Below are 23,134 nucleotides of genomic sequence, written 5' to 3'. Positions count from 1 at the left end.
TTAATAACAACTTATTGTGTATTTATAACATAGGTAAAAGTAAAATTTGTGGCAATAGCACAAATCTAGGAGAGGAAAAATGGAAATATACTTTTGCAAGCTTCTAATACTGTACTTAAAGGGGCATATTCTTACATGAAGGTAGACTGTGATAAGTTAAAGATGTACATTAGAAACCCTAAAGCAACACCTTAAAAAAATAACAAGCAAAACAGAATAAGCCAACAAAGAAGGTTAAATTAAAAAATCATAAGATGCATCATAAAAATTTCTGTTAATCCAAAAGATAGCAAAAAAATAAAATAAAATAAAAAGGAGGGGGGAAGAGTGAGGAAGAGCAAAAAGAACAAATGGGAAAAATAGGGAAAAAAAAGCAAACATACTTATAATCATTTTAATGAAAATGTTTTAAAACTCCCAAATTAAGAGATTGTCATACTGGATAAAAAAAACCAAGACCCAATATATGCTGTCAATGAGAGATACAACTTAAATATAACACATATAGATTAAAAAGGGTTGAAAGTAAAAGGATGAAAAAAGATATACTATTGCTAACATTAATCAAAAGAAAGCTAGCTATATTAATATCAAAGTAGACAAAGAGGAACAAAGGAAGAGGGTCACTTTCTTGTTAATGCAAGAGACCATAACAGCTCTAAATGTTTATATACCTAACTTCAAAATATATGAAACAAAAATTGACAGAATTGAAAGGAGAAACACAAATTCACAATTATAGTTGGAGATTTCAACATCCTTCTCTCAGTAATTCAAAAGATCTCTTGGGCTGCTTTAAGCCAGCTTGCAATGGGCTAAGAGCGCGTGTGTGTACAGACAGAATGTGGCCAGGTCAAAAAAAAAAGAGAAAAGTATCTTATATGACTTTGATTCCTATACCCGGTGGCAACAGGAACCGTATTGTTATTAATAATTTCGGTCCTATTTGAGGTACTATATGAGACTTCCACCATCTGCCTAATTACCCTGGGCCAGTTATACTCACACTGAACACCTCAGAGGGGAAAAAAAAATCGATGTCCCGGCCTAGTGATTTTCAAATTTGAGTATGAGAATTACCCGGAGGGCTCGGTAAAATTCAGATCGCTCGGCCCCACCCCATTGTTTCTGATTCAGTGGGTTTGGGATGGGGCCAGAGAATTTCCAATTCTATTTGCAAATCTCAGGTGATGCTGACGCTACAGATCGCAGCGCCTCATTTTGCCAATCACTGGCTTAGAATTCTGCCATTCCTTTCTTCCCACTGATTTCGAGAAAGCCGTTCTGCTCCAAAACAGAAAAGAGGTCGAAGGACCCGGTCCCCAATAGTACGGAAGTAACTCAAAAGAGGGATCCAACCGCTAAGCGTGCTTCGGCCGGTTCCAAGTCGCGCGAGAATATACGTGAAGGCGCCGTCGTTGGCGTCACGTCAACGTCGGCCACGTTCAGCGGAGACCGGGGCAAGATGGCGATTCCGGGCAGGCAGTGAGTGATCCGGGAGTTAGGGTCAGGCTGGGGAATGAGGAACCACGGCGTCTGTGTCTTTGGTGGAGGAATTAAAGTGCGCTGGAAGTGAAGGGGCTGTCTCGTCAGGGATAGAGACGGGAAAAAACGAGAAAACCTGAGGGACATATATTCCCCTCCCCCGTACATTTTCCAGGATGGAAGCCCGAAGTTTCAGGGAGAAACTTGTGAGGAAATAAAGGAAGTTAGGCTGAGGGGCAGAGAGCGAGACTTTTCTATTTTCCAAAAGCTCGGTCTGAGGCCCCTCAGTCTTGCTTCCTACCCCGCGCTTGAGTTTCTCCCCGGTTGGATGCTCTCAGGGGCAATAAGAAGAGAGACAAATCTGGCTTCCTTAGAAGGGCCTTGTTCTCCTTGGCAGAAGCTCAAGTCTGATTCCCGCCCTCCCTTCTCGTTTTAGGAATGTTGTGCTGAGAAGCCACAGAAGAGGGTAGGCATATATAGGGAGCTGGGGTATACGTTGCCGCAAAAGAGACAAATGTTGTACGTACCTGGAAGTTTTATCTTCGATGCGTAGTCCTTACTATTGATGCGGCTTCTCGTGATTTCTGCATCCTAAACGCCAGAGCACGAGGAACTAAATGAGTGGGATCTGATGAAATGGTTCTCTCAGATGCTCCACGACAAAGCAAGCGAGCTTAATAAAGTGTAATGGGAACTTTCCTCATGGGTACTTGGGTTTCTCAGTTAATTTAATCTTTTTAAAAGTTTTCGTGGGCTACATTATCCGATAACTTCTTTAAAACTGTGTAAGTACACAGAGAGACAATCTGGCCGTTTTCTTCACTCTTGTTAGAACACCGGGATAATTTAAAGCGTTTCATCGTAAGCAGTCATGAAGTGAGCTTCCCACTAACATGTCTTTTTTTAAAAAACATACTATCACGTCTCCATCTAAAACATTTCTGAACTCTTCATTTACTTCTCTTTCTTGATAAAAATGGTATTTGAGTTTGACCTGTGTCCACAAATAATAATTCAGAGTGATAATTATAAAATTTTATTGCATATTAGAATTTTGTGATCACTGAAAATTACAGTCTGTTATGTGTTCATAGGCTGTATGACATGTTTTGATTTGGTGTTTTCACCTAGAAGAGGTTGTGGATGTATTATTTTCTAACATTTAAAGATAATGGTGTGATTTCTATTTCAAAAATAAAAAAATACAGGTATGGCCTTATTTTGCCAAAGAAAACACAGCAGTTGCAACCAGTTTTGCAAAAACCGTCAGTGTTTGGAAATGATTCTGATGATGATGATGAGGTAAGGGAACCTATGTTTTACTTCTGCATTGTTGGAAATATAAAATTTTTAAAAATTGAACTTGTGAGTTTGATGTGTTTACTTTTGCTTTTTGTCAATACAGTGTTTTTAGAATATAATTTACAGAGTTATCGAAAGGAATGTTTAAAGATAAAAAGCTCCTGATTTTTTCTTTATAACCTACAAATTTTTTTTCAGAAGCTTTGAACTTCAGTTACTTTTTTTTTATTGCTGTTGATAAGCCTGTGTTCAATCTAGTTTCATTACATTGTAGGTAATCTATAATTTCTCCCTAGTAGCTTTCATATTTACATTTTATCCTTGATGATTGAAATTTCAGCATGATATTCAGTATATCCTAGCAGTGTAATTTTTTTCAAGTTTTTAAATTTTTTTAAATTGTAATATTTACCTGTACATGTTTGGGGGGTTACAGTGTGTTGTTTCAATACATGCAAATGACAGTGTGTTGTTTAAATACATGCATGTACTGCACAATGATTCACTTAGGGTAGATATCATAGTTTTGTACCCATTAGTCCAACACTTCTCCTTTCCCCCATTCCCCTCCCCTCCTGGCCTCTGGTAACCATTATTCTACTATCTACTTCTATGAGAATCACTTTTTAATTTTTTTTTTTTAAGATTCTACATATGTGTGAGATCATGTGGTATTTGTCTTTCTGTGTCTGACTTAGTTCACTTAACATGATGGTTTCCAGTTCATCCATATTGCTGCAAATGATAGGATATCATTTCTTTTTACAGCTGAATAGTATTCCATTGTGTATATATACCACAGTTTTTTAATCCATTCATTCGCTGATGGGCATTTAGGTTGATTCCATCTTTTGGCTATTGTGAATAGTGTGATAAACATGGTAGTGCAGGTGTTTTTTCAATATATTGATTTCACTTCGTTTGGGTATATAACCAGAAGTGGGATAGCTGGATCATAAGGTAGATCTGTTTTAGTTCTCTGAGGAACCTCCATATTGTTTTCCGCAAGGATGTACAAATTTACATTCCTACCAACAATGTGGGGTGAGTTCCTTTTTCTCCACATCCTCACCAGCCTTTGTTATTTTCTGTTTTATTGATAATAGCCACTCTGACTGGGGTGGGATGATAGCTCATTGTGATTTTAATTTGCATTTTCCTGATGATTTCCCTGATGACATTTTTTCATGTGCTTGTTGGCCATTTGTATGTCTTCTTTTGAGAAATGTCTATTCAGGTCCTTTGCCCATTTTTTAATTGGGTTGTTTGTGTTTTTGCTGTTGCGTTGTTTGAGTTCCTTATATATTCTCCATATTAGCCCCTTATGTGTACTTTCCAAACATTTTCTCCCACTCTGTAGGTTGTCTCTTCACTTCGTTGATAGTGTCCCTTGATGTGCAGAAGTTTTTCAGTTTGATGTAGTCCCATTGTGTTTTTTTGCTTTAGTTGTCTGCCCCTTTGTAGTCTCACTCAAAAAAGTGCTGCCCACTCCTGTTTTGTGTAGCATTTCTCCCATATTTTCTTCTAGTAATTTAATAGTTTCGGGTCTTAAATTTAGGTCTTTAACCCATTTTGAGTTGATTTTTGTGTGTGGTCAGAAATAAGGATCTAGTTTCAGTCTTCTGCGTGTGCATGTCCAGTTTTCCCAGCACCATTTATTGAAGAGTCCTTTCCCCACTGTATGTTCTTGGCACCTTTGTCAAAAATCAAAGGCTGTAAGTGCGTGGGTTTGTTTCTGGGCTCTTTGTAACTGTTTCATTGGTGTATTTGTCTCTTTTTATGCCAGTACATGCTATTTTGGTTACTGTAGCTTTATAGAATATTTTGAAGTAAGGAAGTGCGATGCCTCCAACTTTGTTCTTTTTCTTCAAGATTGCTTCAATTATATGGGGTCTTTTTTGGTTCCATACAAATTTTAAGATTGTTTTTTCTATTTCTGTGGAGAATGTCATTGGTATTCTGATAGGGATTGCGTTGACTGTGTAGATTGCTTTGGGTAAGATGAACATTTTGATAATGTTAGTTCTTCCAACCCAAGAACATGGGATATCTTTCTGTTTTTGTGTGTCCTCTTCAATTTTTTCACAAGTTTTATAGTATTCATTGTGGAGGTCTGTATTAGTCTGTTTCTGTTGCTTATAATAAAATACTTGAAATTGGGTAATTTATAAAAGAAACAAAATTTATTGCTTACGGTTTCTGAAGGTGGGAAGTCCAAAGTCCAAGGAACACATCTGGTGAGGGTCTTGGTGGTGGCGACAGGGTCCCAGGGGTCTCACATGGCAAGATGGTAGAAGCAGAAAGAGTGAGAGATAGTTCCTCATGCACTCTCTTTTTAAAGCCCTCAGAACCACACCCCTGACCAACATTATTAATCCATTCACTATGGCATGTCCTACAATCTAATCACCTCTTTAGACCCCACTTTTTAATTACTATAATAGGATTTCCCACCCTCAGCAGTTACAGTGGGGATTAAGTTTTGGGGGGACATTTCAACCCAATGTTGAATGTCCTTGGTTAAATTTACTCCTAGGTATTTCATTTTTTTGGAAGATATTGTGAGTGGTATTACTTTCTTGATTTCATCTTCACCTATTTCATTATTGGCGTATAGGAAGGCTATTGATTTTTGTGTGTTTGTGATTTTGTATCCTGATACTTTACTGAATTTATTTATTAGTACTAGTAATTTTTTGGTGGAGCCTTTAGGATTTTCTGTGTATAGGATCATCTGTAAGTAGGGATAGTTTGACTTTTTCCTTTGCAATTTGGATGCCCTTTATTGCTTTCTCCTGCCTTATTGTGCCGGCTAGAACTTCCAGCACTATGTTGAATAAGAGTGGGGAAAGTTGGCATCCTTGTCTTGTTCCAGATCTTAGAGAAAAAGCCTCTAATTTTTGTCTATTCAATATGATAGTGGGTTTGTTATATATGGCTTTTATTGTGTTGAGGTACAGTCCTTCTGTGCCCAATTCGTTGAGTGCTTTTATCATGAAGGTGTGTTGGATTTTGCCAAATGCTTTTTCTGCATCGATTGAAACAGCAAAAGCAATCCTAAGAGGGAAGCTTATAGCAATAAATGCCTACATCAAAAAAGAAGGAAGACTTAGCGTAATGTTACACCTTAAGGAGCTGGAAGTAAACAAGAATGAACTAAACCCAAAATCAGTAAAAGGAGAAAAATAACAAAGATCAGAGCAGAAATAAGTGAATTAGAATTTTTAAAAAAAATGCAAAAGTTAGATGAAACAACAAGTTGGTTTTTTGAAAAATTAAACAAAATCGATAAACCTTTAGCTAGACTAATGAAGAAAAATGAGAGAAGACTCAAATAAAACTAGAAATGAAAAAGGAGACATTACAACTGATACCACAGAAATAAGAGATCATAAGAGACTACTACGAACAACTATATGGAACAAACTGGAAAACCTAGAAGAAATGGATAAATTTCTGGGCACATACAACTTACCAAGGCTGTAACAGGAAGAATTAGTAAACCTAAACAGACCAATAACAAACAATGAGATTGAAGCAGTAATGAGAAGTTTCCCAACAGGGCTGGCCAGTTAGTTCAGTTGGTTAGAGTGCTGCCTTGTAACAACAAGGTCAAGGATTTGGATTCCCATACTGGCCAGCTACCAAAAAAAAAAAAAAGAAGTCTCCCAAAACAGAAAATCCCAGGACCAAGTGCCTTCACTGCTGAATTCTCCCAAACATTTAAAGAACTAATACCAATTCTTCTCAGAAAATTGAAGAGGAGTAAATATTTCCAACCTCATTCTACAGTGCTAACATTAACCTCATACCAAAACCAGAAATAGACACAACAAAAAAAGAAAATTACAGACCAGTATTCCTAATGAACACAGATGCAGAGACCCTCAATAAAATACTAGCAAACAGAATCCAACAACACATTAAAAAGATCATTCACCATGATCAAGTGGGATTCATCCCACGGATGCAAGGATGGTTCAGCATACGCAAATCAGTAAATGCGATACATCACATCCACAGAACGAAGGAAAAAAAACCATATGATCATTTTAATAGGTGCAGAGAAAGTTACTTTTAAACAATTATACAAAGTCTTTTCAGACAACTAAAGTTGATGTAACAAAATTATTGGTGTAAAGATTCCTAAGGAGCTATTAAGATGTTACCAATTTTCTAGAAATTTTTATTAGTAAAGTAGTTTCTAATTTGTTAACCGTATTCTAAGATAACTGTATAACAGTTTTTTTTTTTTTTGTCTTTTGTCTTTTTCCATGTCCGGCAACGGATCGCAACCCTCAGTGTTGCTCCCGCGCCTCGCTCAGCCAGTGAGCGGGAACCGGTCTGTATGTGGGATCCGAACCCTCGGGCGGGAGCGCCGCCGCGCTTCCCAAGCGGCGCACTATTCAGTGCGCCACCGGGCCGGCCCTGTATAACAGTTTTTTATGGAACTTCTTTTGGCCCTACTTTATACCACCTTTTCGGGAACCATATGTAGTATTGCTTTCAACCAATTTGTAGTTTAGTGGGGCAGACAGACATGTAAACATGAATATAAAGCAGGCTGACATTTAGAAAGGAAACTAACATTACTAAGGATTCGTATGTGCCCATTGTACTTTATTTGATCTTCATGATCATCCTGTGATGTAGGTAGTAGTATTCTTATTTTACAGATGAGGAAATTGAAGCACAGATAGGTTAAGTAATGTCCAAGGTCATGTGGCTAATATGAGGCAAGGTTGGGTTTTGAACACAGGAGTGTCTCACCTCAAAATATGTACTGTTTTCCATTCTTCTATCTTACCTTGTTTTAATAGTGGAGTTACAAAATGTTAGTGAAATGTAGAGTATGAAATGATTCATGTCGATATAGGAAAATCAAGGCAGAAATAGGCATTTAAACAGCCTTAAAGGCTGATTTAGATTTAAATTGGTAAAAAAAAAAAAAAAAAAAGAGTAGAGATCATTTCAGTTGGGAAAGAACACCAGAAGTATAGAGTGACATAAAAGGTATTTTGGGGGAATAATGTGGCTAGAGAGTAGAGTGTTTAGGAAAAACTTGTTGAGATGAGATTGTGACAGGATTGTGCCAGATTGTAGAGTATCTTGAATATTCCATATGAAATTTCAACTTTATATTTGTAAGTAGTTTTTGAGTAGTTCATTGATATGATCACATATCACACTTTTATCTTGGGAAGATAAGTCTTGAATTGTGAAACACAGCAGGGGAGAAATGAGAAATGAAGGTTAAGGTGCCAGTTAGAAGACTTCTATATAGTGGTTCACGTGAGATGAGGTCAATGGGGAAAAAAGGGGAAAAAGAGATACCACAGAAATAAATAGGGCCTGGCATCCATATTGAATATATGGGAAAGGAAAGAGGTGAGTTGAATATTACTACGAGGATTTCTATTCTGGGTAGATAAGAAGAAGGTTAGCACAGCAGGAAGGGAAGAAGATTTGATACATAATCCGTACATTTACAGTACAGTGGAGAAGCAGATACATTTTAATATTTATTTGGGGAATTTCTTTTTATTCCTATGCAAGATCTTTTATCCTTTTTTATCTGTATGCAGGATCTTTTTTGTCATTCTCCTCTATTACAAGAATATCATTGAGATATAATTCATATACCATATACTTCACCCTTTTAGTGTATAATTCACTGGTTTTTCACTCCCTATTCTCCCCACCCCCAAACTCTGGCAACCACTAGTATACTTTCTGTTTCTATGGGTTTGCCTATTCTGGACATTTCATATAAATGGAATCATGCAATAGGTGGCCTTTTATGTCTGGCTTTTTCCACTTAGCATATTTTCAAGGTTGTAACATGTATCAATACTTCATTTCTTTTTATTACTGAATAATATTCCATTGTATGTATATACACATTTTATTTATCCATTCATCAGTTTGTAGGCATTTGGGTTGTTTCCAGTTTCTGGCTGTGTAATGCTGCTATAAACATTTGTGTATACGTTTTTGTGTGGACATGTTTTCATTTATATTGGATATATACGTCCAGCTGTGGAATTGCTAGTTCATATGATAACTCTATGTTTTACCTTTTGAGGAACTGCCAGAGTGTTTTCCAAAGTGGCTGCACCATTTTAGATTCCTAACAGCAGAGTATGAGGGTTCCAGCATTTCCACATATTCTCTAACACTTTTCTTTTTTATTATAGCTATCTAGTGGGTATAAAATAGTATCTCACTGTGATTTTGATTTGCATTTCCCTGATGGCCAATGAGGTTGGTCCTTTTTGTGTCTTCAGAGAAATGTCTATTCATATTATTTACTTATTTTTTAATTTGTCATTTTATTATGAGTTGTAAGAGTTTTTTATATTCTTCCTACAAGTACCTTATTAGATATATGATTTATAAATATATTCTCCCATTCTGTGGGTTGTTTTTTCACTTTCTTGATAATGTCCTTTGAAGCAAAAGAGTTAAATTTTTGAGGAAGTCCAATTATTTTTTTTCTTTGGTTGCTAATGCTCTGGTGTCATACCTAAGAAATTCCCTAATGCAAGGTCACAAAGATTTACACCTATGTTTTCTTCTAAGAGTTTTGTAGTTTTAGCTCTTAAGTTTAGGTCTTTGATTCATTTTGAGTTAATTTTTGTATGTGGTATGGGTCTAACTGCATCCTTTGCAAGTGGATATCTTGTTATCATAACACTATTTGTTGAAAAGACTTTCTCATTAAATTGTCTGGCACCCTTGTGGTTTGTTTTAATATGCAAATAATTTTTTAAGTTACTTGCCATGGATACAACAGAAAGATGATTCATGCTTATCCTGCAGTTTCACATTAAACCATCCCTGCGTATGGTATAACACAAAGCAACGCGAAATTATCACAATAAACCCCAGTTTGAGAAGAAATGTGTTTACACAAATGATATAGAAAGTTTACTCATGTTATTGCTATTTCTTTTCTGTCGTGAAATGAGGCTGATGGTAGCTGGACAGTGGATACACTATAGTCAAAAAAGATAGGCCTGGGCCATTTTACTGTTGCTTTCTTCCTCCCCGTCTTCCTCCTTCCCAGAGAGGGACTTTACTGCAGAGAACTGGTTATGTGGGTGATAGAAGACTGGAGAAGCCAAAAAGAGGATGGTGAGGCAATCCAGAGAATAGCAGTAATAAGAAGCAAGTAGTGCTTCAGGTAGGAGATGGGTCCTGGAGGCCATGGGCCAGGGTTCCCTTCTAGGAACTGGGCTTATCCAGAGGAGATGAAGCCATTGGAAGATTCAGTTTTAGTCAGAGAGAAAGACGGAGAAATCGAAATACCCTGGCTTCTCTCTTTCTCCTACCCTCCAGCATACCATCTCTGTCTTCCATTGGTGGAGCCCAGCCAGAAGGCAGCTGACAAGGGAGCTGCAGCCTAGTTCTTAATGAACAGAATATAAAACTGTTGTTTAGCATAATTTCCTTATCTATAAAAATTCAGTCTGGTAGATTCCTGCTTATCCTTATACTGAGAAGTAAATTTCTTAGTTGAGTATATTATTTAGATATTTGTGAAGTTTGAATATATATTAAAATCTCCTTTTTCACAATTAATCAACACTTTAAGCAACAGTAAAATTATAAGTGCTTTGGAAAAATATAGAGAAAAATGTATTATGGTTCCCCTCCTGAGGAGAGCATTAGATACATTTAGAGAGGAGGTGTATGAAGCAAACTATCTACCGTTTTCAGCAACTCAGCAAAAGCAATTAAGATCCCAAATTTGAGATCAGATTTTCTCTCCAGTGGTCCGCAGAGGGAGGTCCTAGCATGAAATTCCTATTCATTATGTGCTTGTATTCAGGGTTAGTTTAAAAATGGGAAAGTGGTAGTTCAGTGCTTTTGATTACTTAAGTTGTTCCTCTTTTTTAAATTATCAGAACTAATTAGAAATAATTATCATTTTGTTTAAAGGTAGGAGAGATGTCGGGAGGTGCAAGTTTTTACCCCATATGAGCAAGAAAGCATATTCTGATGCTGCTGTCTGATCATAAGTGTTTGAATGGTTTTACTATCATAATAATGTGTTTATTCCATTTTTGCAATCCTTTTCTTTTCCAGTCCCATTGTTACCCTTCATTACATCCCTCTTATTTTAATAGCTTTGTAACTAGTTTCCTTATTACCTATCTCCTCTCAAATTCATTTCAAATACTGTTGTCAGATTGATCTTCCTGAAGCACAGTTCTAATCACTTACTCCCTTGCTTCTGAACCTAATTGTATTTAAAATTCAAACTGCTAATCCTCACATGGAAAGCTTTCTCTGTGCTTTGGCTTTTAAATGCTTATTAGCATTTTCTCCCAGCTTTGCCTCTCCTAGCTGTGCCCCTCCAGGCAAGGTACGCTATCCTGGTTGTTTTTCATATCTGCTTTTCTTCACACTGGAGAAGTCTTCTCCCCATCTCTATATATCCACATTATAGCCATCCTTCAAACCCAGTGCAAAAGCTACTTTCTTCAAGATGTCTTTTTTGATTTTCCTCACTGGAAATAATCTCTTCCTTTTTCTGACACTTTTTACCTTTCTTATAGCACTTAGCTTTTTAAACTTTATATTATAAATTATCTGCATACATGTCTTGTCACTGTGCTAGAGTATGAACTCCATGAGTTAGGATCTGGACATCTAGGCTGGCTTCTAAGAATGACTAAAATTATTTACTTAGGTGTTTTAGCTATCTGTGTTTTAGGTTTCGCAGGTCAACTACTCAACTTTACTCACAGCCTGGAAGCAGTAATTAGACAATGTGTAAATGATGACCATAAGCAATAAATGTGTTCTAATAAAATTTTATTTGCAAAACGAGTGGGCTGGATTTGGCCCCCGGCCTATAACTTGCTAACCCCTGGTCTATATGATTAACAAGTCTTATAAGGTGATTAGTGACTTAAAATAGTTAAGATGTTGCATGACAAATTAAACATGGAACTTCCTTTTAGATGTATATGCTTGTTTATTTTGCAGAGCATAGTGAATTTTCCTTTTATTCATTTTATTTTTATTTCTTTATTTTTGATCCCCAGTATAGGGATCAAATCCTGGATGTTGGTGTTATCAGCACCATGCTCTATCCAGTGCTAACTGGCCAACCCAGATTTTCCTTTTAATGTTGACAATTGAAATGCTTATTTCTACACAAAAAATATATTTGTGAGAACCAGTTTTGCAACATTAATTCATATGCCATGAAGAGGTATGATGCATACAACCTGAAAATTTTTGCTTTTGAATTAAGAAACAAAACTCTTTGACCTCTTTAAAAGAGTGTTAAATTAGATTGCTAAAATTTATTAATGTGTATGTGTGTATATATTATATGAAATCATATATATAAAATCACTCAGAAGCCATGATATAGTTCTTTTACAGAGTAAGCATTAATTTTCATAAGATGTAAAGCACTTAGAAAAAACTAAAACCTTAGCAGAAAAGTAGCAAAAACACATTTATAGACAAATGTAGAAAAAATAGAAATATCTAATGAATGTTAAAAATATTCAGTCTCTTGGGGCCGGCCCGGTGGCGCACTGCTATAGTGCGCCGCTTGGGAAGCGCAGTGGCGCTCCCGCCGAGGGTTCGGATCCCACATACAGACCGGCCGCTCACTGGCTGAGCGAGGTGCGGGGGCAACGCCGAGGGTTGCGATCCCATTGCCGGTCCCGGTCCAGTGCGGGCGCGACACTGAGGGTTGCGATCCGTTGCCAGCCACGAAAAAAGACAAAAAGGAAAAAAAAAATATTCAGTCTCACTGTGTTTAAGAAATGTAAGCTAGGACAGCTGTGAGCTGCCATTTTTCTTACTGTCATATTAGCAATACTTTTTAAAAATGATAATGGTAAGATTTTGGTGAAATAGGCACCCGAATTTTTGTTACTGTAAATGGATACACATTTCTGGAGAGTAGGTGAACCTTTTTTGAAAGCAATTCCAAGGATTAGTATTGGTCCTTTAACAGTTACATGTATGTCAGTAACCCAGTATGTCAGTAAGGAAACAGAAACCTTGTCAATATTTTCTTTTCTAAAATTCTGCCTTGAGGAAATTGTCAGAAGTCTGTATAAAGGATTTATAGGTATTCTAAAATATTTATCTCAGGGTTTATGATTGCAAAACTTAAAACTGATCCAATTTTCAACAGTGAAAGCAGGGTCAAGTAAAATGAGTACAATAGATATAATACAGCTGTTGAATTCATCAAATAACACTTAATGAAAAAATATATACAAAATTGTTATAGGTAAAATCAAAGGAAAAAGAAAATTAAAGCATTTCAGAGTACTGTATTAATAGAAGTTGTCTTTGTGTCACAGTGAACTACGAATGGTTATTTTGTTTTCTATACCTTTCTGTATTTTCCAAATTATTTTTTAAGAAAAATTTATGGTTTTAAGGATTTCCAGTAGGATATTTAGTTTCCAGATCACATTAAAATATAAAGGAAATAACATGTTTCATATGATAGAAGGCATAATAACAGAATATTGGAACTGCTTTAAAGCATGAAAGAAGATGAAATGAAATAGAATATAAAGTCGAGTATGTATGATTGTATAAAGTTATATGTGCTTAGGTAAGTAGGAAATAATAAATGAAAATCATTTTTTTAGGGTGGTAGCATGAGTTTTTAAAATTTATATTTATTATTTTGTTATAATTTTAAAAAATAGAAGGAAATGAGTGCTTTAAAAAAAAGATTACCATAATTGTATATTCCCAAAGTAAGAAACATTAACAAGTTACTGGATTACATAATATATATTCATTGCTTTCACCATTTTTTAATCTTTCTCCACTTTAATTCTGACCTTTTAAAAAATTTCTTGAAAAAGTAAAGTAGCCTTCATAGTTCTGTTTTTCCCAATGAAAAACTAGTCTTATTTTAGTTGGAATACTCTTCGGCTTGCTAATGGTAAAAAAACAGTTAGAATTTTAATTTATCTGGACATTATAGTACATCCAAATCAAAGTATTTTAGTTGTGGTTTTTCATCAGTTATAATCAGATAATTTCCAATTTCTCTGGATATACTCATATATTTCAAATAAAAATGACAGTTATACATATACATGGCAAAATATATTTGTGAAAGTGTCTGGAAATTTAAGTTATTTTAATGATGGCTAAAAATTTTTGAACTTACTTTCTTCATATGCTATTAAATAAATTCATGATACTGAGTATAGCTAAACAGCAATATAAACAGTGAGGGATTTAAAATAATCGTGCAGTTTTTCTAAAAATTCATCCCTTCACCTGCTGTCCAGGAGTGAAAAAGCAAGTGGAGAGAAAAGGATGTCACTAAATGATAGAATTGTTAGGAGTGGGAGAGATAGCAAGGGAATTCTGTTCTTGTTTTATCTCCCAGTATGATAACAGCGTTGCAGAAGTAGCTGAGAGAACCCAGATTATGAATCCGGAATGAGGTAAGAATGCTTTCTCTTTACTAGGAAAGAGATGGTGGTATTAATAATCATGGGTCCTCTTAGATAGGTAAATTGCTTTGTGAATCTTGTTTATATCTATGTGCTTTTGACCAGATTTACTTATGCTGGCACGTGGGCAAATATTTTTTTTTTAAGTTTTTTTGTTGTGAAATATAACGCACAAGCGTTATTGTATTTTTCAACTCCAGAATTTGTTTCTTTTTTAAAATTTCTATCTCTTTATTGGTATTCTCTGCTTGGTGACATATTGTTCTCATTCTTTAGTTCTTTAGACATGATTTCCTTTAGATCTTTGAACATACTCTGTTCTTGTTCTTTGTATCTCAATTTTTGGTTGAAAACTGAACATTTAAAATATGGCAGCTCTGGAAATCAGATCCTCCTCTCTCCCTAATATTTGTTGTTTTGCTGTTGTTTTTGTTTTTTGTTTAGTAACTTTTCTGAACTTATTCTGTAGTTACTAAGAATACTAAGAATACTTAGAATACTAAGTCTGTATTCTTTGTTTTGTGTGACCACTGAAGTCTCTGCTGGGTTAACTTAGTGGTTGTCTAATGATTTGATGGAGATTTTCATAAACACTTGAAACTAATAAGTCTCCCAGTCTTTGCCAAGGGGCTCTGTGTGTATATTGGGGCTTGCCTTCAGTGCTCAGCCCAGCAGTTTACAACTCCACCTTAGCCTTCACTTCTTGCAGAGCCTCAACATTAGTCATGAGAGCTTAGGACCTTTTCAGGTCTTTCCTGATCATATGCACAGGTATTCAAGATCCCCAGGAAAATGCTGGAGCCTTCAAAACTCCCCTCTCTCATGATATGACCATTCTAAGCCTTTCGTTAGCTTATTGTTTGCCCCAACTGTTGAAATTGTTATTTACTGCCTCAGGCAGCCCTTGTTTTTATTTTTGACAGGCACCCCCAGGGAAAAGGCTGTTTAGCAGGAGAGCTGTAAGTCAAGTCAAATAAACAGCCTTGAAAACAAGTGGTGTCTTCCAGGGAACCACAAGACAGAGAATGGGGCTTTGATGGAGCTCTAACCCTATTATGCTCTATCTAGTGGCTGCCAGACTGCTGGTTTCTACCATGACTGTGAACTGTTTTTAGGCTACTATGGGACTAGGGAGGGGATAATGGGAATAGGGCAAGTTAAAGTGTCGGGAAACTCACTGTTTTTTTTTTCTTAGCAAGATTTAGCTGTTCTTTTTGAATAAATGCTCCCTGGACTGCTCTAAGCCTTTAGTTAATTTCTAGAGATCTAAAAAAAGTTGTTTCTTGGCCCTTTTTTTTTTTTTTTTTGGCCAGTGTGTTTTCATTGCTTTTATAAAGAAAAGAATTTTTAGAGGTTCATACTCTGCCATTTTCAGTGACTTTCCAGGTTGTCTTTTAACCTTCTCCAGTATATTTTTACACAGTTCAAAGTAATCTTAATCTGATTTTAAAATCACTGTTGACTTCCTGTTGCTCTTAGGATAAAGACCAGAATTCTTAATTTTATCCTACAAGGTCATACATTGTCTTGCTTTTTCTTTTCTTTCAGCCTCCTCTTCATTATAGTGCCCTATCTTATTCTTTAAATATTGCCTTGGACCTGGCCAGTTAGCTCATTTGGTTAGAGTCCAGTGTTACAACACCAAGGTAAAGGGTTCGGATCCCCTTACTGACCAGACACCCCAAAAATAAATAAATAAAATAAAATGAATAAAATAGCCTTGGTTCATCTAAGTGAATTTTAGTGTCACCTTCTTCAGTTTCATAATAAAAAAATTCTATGGGAATTTTGATTGTAATTGCATTGAATTTATAGGCTAATTTGAGAGAATTGATATTTTAATAATATTTCAGTTTTTCCATTTATAAAGATGGTATATTTTATTTGCAGATATATTAAATATTCTTTAGTAAAATTTTATAGTTTTTCCATAAAGGTCACACATACTTTTTTTTAGTTTTATTTATAGGTACCTTATAGCCCTTGTTGCTGTTATACAAGGGAATTTTTTTAACTTATTATTACTAGTGTATATGAATGCTTCTCATTTTTTTGTTCTTAATTCTAGCACCTATAAAGTTCTAATAGTTTGCCTGATGATGATTTTGGATTTCTTATGTAGACAATCATATTACCTACAAATAAGGATAACTGTCTCTTTTTAATTCTTTGTCTCTTTTTATTCTTTTTAATTCTTTTATCTCATTTCTTTCACTATGTGCTTATGTGTGTTTTTTTTATTGCATTGGCTGGAAACTACAGTATAAAGATAAATAGAAGCAATGATAGAAACATTCTTGTCGTGTTCCTGACTTTAATTGGAATTGCTTATGAAGTTTCACAATAAATGGGATGTTTGCTCTAAATTTTTGCTACAACTTCTAGTTTGCTAAGAATTTTTATTATTAATGAGTATTAACTATTACTGGTTCTTTAGTGTCCGTTAATGTGATAAATTTATATTAATTTTCCAAAGTTAAACCATTCTTGTATTCCTGTAATTTTATATATATATATAATTTGATTCAGTGCACTCTATTAGTCCATTTACCATTGCTTTCTATTTCTCAGATCTTTGGCTTAATTTCATAGTTTTTCAGCGTGTGCTCATGGGGCATTATTTCCTAAGTTCACGATTGTTAAATAATGCTTGTCTATTGGTTTTATCACTTAAATATCTACTAGAATGGGTGTAATATTTCTGCTCAATCTTTGTGTTTTTCTCAGCATTAACCATGATTATCTTAAACTTTCATATTTCAGTTTTGCCTTTCTTTTTCTTGCTGTTTCTAATTTATTTACCAGCCCTGTTTTAGTCTTCAGTGTTTTCTTTAGCTCTACAGTCTTCCTTTCTGTCTCTTTTATTGTCTTATTGTCTGATCAGACTTCAAAGAGTCAATCTTGTTTGTTAGTTGGAAAAAGAGCACAAATAGAAGTTATCTTGAGATTTGTTTTTTATCTCATGAAATTATACAACTTTGCCTTCCAGTGATTTAGGAATATTTTGAGGAGATGAGGCTATATTTAATTTTCAATGAAGTAGATATCAGTTGTCCAAATATTTTTTTTGTACAGTTGATCCCAAAGGTTTTCAGTGGGGGCTCCTAATTCCAAAGGGACACTAAGAAATTTGTGGAGTGGCTTTTGTTTGTTATAATTATTAAAGACAGGGTGCTGTTGGTTCCAGTTTTTGATTTGGGTCAGGGATGGTAGATATTCTGCATAGGTGAAATCCCTCTGAACATACATATAAATGAAAAGCTTCTTATAATTTTATGACTTTAGGACCCAAGTTCTTTTTACACATAAACACAAAGTATATTATGTTTTATTTTTATTAAATAAAAATATTAACAAATATTTTTTTAAAGTAGTATTTTTTCTTGGCAAAATGTATGCTAAATTTTCCCCCTGGTTTGACTGTCTTATAGATTGAGGGAAGATAATATCTTGTTTTGTTCAGAACTTTACTAAGAGTTAGTTACCATTTAAGAAAACCAGGTCACTGTCACCAGTGTCACTTGTGTTATTTGAATCACCAGTTCTGCAGTCAGCATTTCTATCTGTAGCATTACTGGTGATTATGAATAAAGATAAAAGCATTTGACAATTTACTGTCTTCTAGTGTTATTGTGTATTTACATACTGAAGTACATTATTTATTATTCTATTACAAATTTCTCTTTATTCTTTATGGTTCTGTAAGGATATGTACATACATGTGTACTCAGAAGTGAACTAGAAAGAAGAAATATATATACAATTTAAAAAGTTATGTGCAGAAGATTTTGGGTGTGATAGGATTGTTACCAGTCTTCCTTTCCCCACTGACATAAAATGGCTGATTTATTATATATATTAAATTCCCATTAATATGTGGGTCTGTTTCTTTGGATTCTTTATTCTGTTCCATTGATATCTTTCTCTAATCCTGCTGCAATGCCATTATTTCAGTTACTCTGGCATTATAATCTGTTTTGACATATGGTAGGACAGAATAAGAAAAGCTAATATTTATTGAACACTTGCTGTGTTAGGCACTGCTGTATGTATTTTATATGAATTACCTTATGTAATCATGTAAATTTACCTTCTATTTTTATAAATTTATTATAAATTATTTTACCTTATTTTATTAAATAGCACCATATTTTATCAAATCTAAGGTGCTCTGATATTGATGCTTTCTTGATGTTATTAAAAAGTGTCAATGGGGGCCGGCCCGGTGGCGCACTGGAGAGTGTGCCGCTTGGGAGCGTGGCGGCGCTCCTGCTGAGGGTTCGGATCCCATGTGGAGACCGGTTCCCGCTCACTGGCTGAGTGCGGTGCGGGCGCAACACCGAGGGTTGCGATCCCGTTACCGGTCAGTAAAAAAGACAAAAAGGAAAAAAAAAAGATAATGCCAATCTTTCCATGAACTTTAATGCCAATCTTTCCATGAACTTTTTGAAGTACTCTGGTATATATAAAAAGTATTGATTTTTGTATGTGGATATAGTATCTGCTGAGCCCCTTGCTAAAAACTCTTACTAGTTGTAATAGTGGATTAGTTGAGTCCTCTGAGTTTTCTACGTAGTAAATCATATTACCTTCAAATAACTAATATTGATTTCTTTTTCTGGTCTAATTTGCATTGGATAGAACCTCCAGAATTTTGTTGCAATATAGTGGTAATAACAGGCATCCTTCTCATGTTTCTGACCTTATGAAAATATCTCTAATGTTTAAAAATTAAGCATGTTGTTCACTCTAGGTTCATGGTAAATGCCCTTTTTCAAATTAAGGGAGTTTCCCTCTGTTGTAGATTTATCATTCCCAAATCTTCTTGTTTACAGTTATTGGATAATCCTCTCTACTGAGTCCATCTCTGTGGTGTTCTTTTATCAGGTGACTTCTCTCCCCCTTCCTGTGAAAGATTATACTTCAAGCCCTATTGGTACTACGAGACTTGCTTTAACCAGTGGAATGTGAGTGGAAGTGATGTATGCTGTATTTAAGCAGAATCTTTAAGTCGTTAGCTGATTAAATCATTGCTTCCCTCTGATTCCCCCTACCGTATGAACAGCATGTTGCAGATAGGGACTGTGCCTTCAGCATAGGTCCTGGAATGAACACTGTGGATGTACAGGCATCCACAGTAGACATGTAGCATAAGCAAGAAATGAAACTTGATGTTGTAAGCCATGAGATTTTGGTGGTGTTTGTTAACACAGGATAAATTAGTGAAAACTGACCAATAACTAGTTGCTAAAAATATTTATTAGGTATTAGATTGAATTTTATCAGTTCTTTTTCAGCATCTGTTACTGTTGGTGAATTACATTGATAGATTTTTCTAAAGTGAAACCACTCTTTAAAAATACTGGGATAGGGGCCGGCCCGGTGGCACACTGCTATAGTGCGCCGCTTGGGAGCGTGGCGGCGCTCCCGCCGAGGGTTCGGATCCCACATACAGACCGGTTCCCGCTCACTGGCTGAGCGAGGTGCGGGCGCAGCACCGAGGTTTGTGATCCCGTTGCCAGTCCCGGTCCGGTACGGGCGCGACACTGAGGGTTGCGATCCGTTGCCGGACATGAAAAAAGACAAAAAGGAAAAAAAATAAAATAAAATAAAAATACTGGGATAAACCCTACTTGGTCAGATGTATTTTTCTTTTATATGTGCAGCTGGATTTTAATTGCTGTTTTTAAAATTGTGGTAAAATACGCATAACAAAATTTACCATTTAACCATTTTTAAGTGTGTAGTTTGGTGGCACTGAATATATCCATTTCCAGAACTTTTTCATCTTCTGAAACTGAAACTCTGTACTCACTAAATAATAACTCCCCATTACCCCTTTCCTGCCCAGCCCCTGGCATCTCCCATTCTACTTTGTGTCTATGAATTTGACTACTCCAGATACTTCATATAAGTGGACTCATACAGTATTTGTCTTTTTGGGACTGGCTTATTTCCTTTAGCCAGTCCTCAGGGTTCATTCATGTTGTAGCATGTGTCCGAATTTCCTTCTCCATTGTATATATAGCGTCATGTGCTGCATAATGATGTTTTGGTGAATGACAGACCATATGTACGACAGTGGTCCCATAAGATAATGGAGCTGAAAAATTCCTGTCACCTAGTGACATTGTAGCTGTCGTAATGTTGTAGCAAAATTGCTTTATTTTTTAAAAAATAAATTTAGTGTAGCTTAAGTGTACAGTGTTTATGAAGTCTACAGTAGTGAATGGTAATGTCTTAGGCCTTCATATTTACTCACCACTCACTCACTCACCCAGAGCAACTTCCAGTCCTCTAAGTTCCATTCATGGTAAGTGCCTTATGCAGCTGTTACCATTTTTAAAAATCTCTTATACCATATTTTTATTGTACATTTTCTGTGTTAAAATATGTTTAGATACAAAATACCATTGAATTACAGTTGCTACAATGTTCAGTACAGTAACATGCTGTACAGGTTTGTAGCCTAGGAGCAATAGGCTATACCATATAGCCTAGGTGTTAGGAAGCTATACCATCTGGGTTTGTGTAAGTGCACTCTGGGATGTTCACACAACTATGAAATCGCTTTTCAGAATGCTTCCCTGTCATTAAGCAACCGATGATGGTATATCACATTTTATTTATCTCTCCATTCATCCATTGACATTTGGGTTGTTTCCACTTTTGGGCTATTATGAATAATGCTGCTATGAACATGGGTGTACCAGTCTCTATTTGACTCCCTGCTTTCAGTTCTTTTGAGTATATACCCAGAAGTGGAATTGCTGGATCATATGGTAATTCTGTGTTTTAAGTTTTGGTGACCCACCACACTGACTGTATCATTTTACATTACTACCAGCAATGCAAAGGAGTTCCAATTTCTCCACATCCCTTTGCCAAGACTTGTTGTTGACTGATATTTTGATAATAGCCATCCTAAGGGCTGTGAAATGCCATCTCATTGTGGGTTTAATTTCACTAATGACCAATGATGTTGACCATCTTTTAATGTGCTTATTGGCCATTTGTATTTCTTTTTTTTTTTTTCTTTTTTTGTCTTTTTCACTGACCGGTAACGGGATTGCAACCCTCGGTGTCGCGCCCGCACCAGGGACTGGCAACTGGATCGCAACCCTCAGTGTCGCACCCGCACCATGCTCAGCCAGTGAACGGAACCGGTCTCCACATGGGATCCGAACCCTCAGTCGGAGCGCCGCTGCGCTCCCAAGCGGCGCACTCTCCAGTGCGCCACCGGGCCAGCCCGGCCATTTATATTTCTTCTTTGGAGAAATATCTATTCAAGTCTTTTTCCGTTTTTTTTTTTTTTTTTTGGCTGGCCAATACAGGGATCTAAACCCTTGACCTTGGTGTTATAACCCTTATCCCATTTTTAAATCAGGGTTGTTTGTTTTCTCTTGTTGAGTTATAGGAGTTCTTTATATCAGTTCCTTACTCAGATGTATGATTTGCAAGTATTTTCTCCCATTCTGTGGGTTGCCTTTTCACTCTCTTGATAGTGTTCTTGATGCACAGAAGTTTTTAATTTTGATGAAATCCAGTTTATCTATTTTTTCTTTCATTGCCTTTGCTTTTGGTGTGATAGCCAAGAAACCATGACCAAATCCAATGTCATGAAGGTGTTTTCTTCTAAGAGTTTTATAGTTTTAGCTCTTATGTTCATGTCTTTAATCCATTTTGAGTTAATTTTTAAAGTATTTGCTATTTAGGTCAATTGGCCCACAGTTTTCTTGTGCTCCTCTTATCTGGTGTTGATTTAGCTTTCTCTCTTTTTTCTGTAGAACAGTGGCTCTCCAAATGTGATTTGGGGACCCCTGGAGGTGGTCAAGATCCTTTTGTGAGGTCTGCAAATCAGAACAATTTCATAATAATACTATCATATTATTTGCCTTTCTTACTCATATTCTTACGGGTGTACAGTGGAGTTTTCCAGAGGCTGCATTACATGTGATATTGCAACAGATTGAACATAGAGCACATATGAGAACCCAGCAATCTTTTAATTGAAAGATTTTAGTATTTTGTAAATATTAAAATTTTAATATTTAATATTTTGTAAATCTCCTGTATTTGCAAAAATATAAACTACTTCTACTCTTCTTACTAGTGGTTTTTTTTGTTTTGTTTTTTGTCTTTTTTCGTGACCGGTAAGGGGATCGCAACCCTTGGTGTGGTGTCGCCGTCACTGCGCTCCCAGCGCAGCACTCTCCTGAGTGCGCCACGGGCTCAGCCCCTTACTAGTGTTTTTGAAAGTACTTAGTTATTTTTCAAAAGAATATCGTTAGCATAAAATGGGTTTATTATTTTTCAGTGAATTAATAACATTTTTTAGTTTTAATTTATTTTTTGTTTTGTTTAGTTTTAAATTTTGATTTCTAATATGGTAAATATTGACAGCTAAACTCATCTATATAAACAATTATATAAATAATAAATTATTGATACTCTTTGGGTCTTCAGTAAATTTTTTTGTTTTGTTTTGTTTTTGGTGGTTGGCCAGCACAGGGATAGAACCCAGGACGTTGGTGTTATGAACACCACACTCTAACCAACTGAGCTAACCGGCCAGCCCTCAATAATTTTAAAGAATGTAAGAGGGTACTGCGGTCAAAACATTTGAGAACCTCTGCTCTAGAACAGTGAACAGAAATTATGTTCCCTTAAAATATGTTAAAATGTGAAATAATATATTTGGAGTAGTTTCTCTACTATTTCAATTTCTTCTGTTTTTAAAATCTGCTCAGATTTTATTTTTTCACCTAATTTTGGTTATTTAAATTTTTCTAATTTATTTTTCTAGAGATTCAAATTACGTTCGTAGAGGATTTTTTTTTTTTTTTTTTTTTTTTTTTTTTTTTTTTTTTTTTTTTTTTTTC

General features: G+C 35.6%; 1 protein-coding gene across 4 annotated transcripts in view; it reads left to right on the top strand.

Moving 5' to 3' along the window:
* Positions 1-1,439: 1,439 nt before the first annotated feature.
* NSRP1 (nuclear speckle splicing regulatory protein 1) overlaps positions 1,440-23,134 on the top strand; it is a 49,114-nt gene continuing 27,419 nt past the window's right edge. The window contains exons 1-2 of one of the 4 annotated variants that reach the window (XM_008584167.1): positions 1,440-1,485; positions 2,694-2,787. In XM_008584167.1, the coding sequence (XP_008582389.1) occupies positions 1,466-1,485; positions 2,694-2,787 (114 nt within the window). In that variant the 5' untranslated portion in view covers positions 1,440-1,465. Of the gene's footprint in view, positions 1,486-1,775; positions 2,362-2,693; positions 2,788-23,134 lie in introns of those variants that run through there. The other 3 variants (XM_008584170.1, XM_008584169.1, XM_008584168.1) reach the window with 3 other exon arrangements.

This window comes from Galeopterus variegatus, unplaced genomic scaffold, assembly GCF_000696425.1.
Source record: "Galeopterus variegatus unplaced genomic scaffold, G_variegatus-3.0.2 Scaffold3163, whole genome shotgun sequence".
Taxonomy (NCBI): Eukaryota; Metazoa; Chordata; class Mammalia; order Dermoptera; family Cynocephalidae; genus Galeopterus; species Galeopterus variegatus.
Note: the sequence above shows the minus strand (reverse complement) of the source record. Positions and strands in the feature narration are given on the sequence as shown.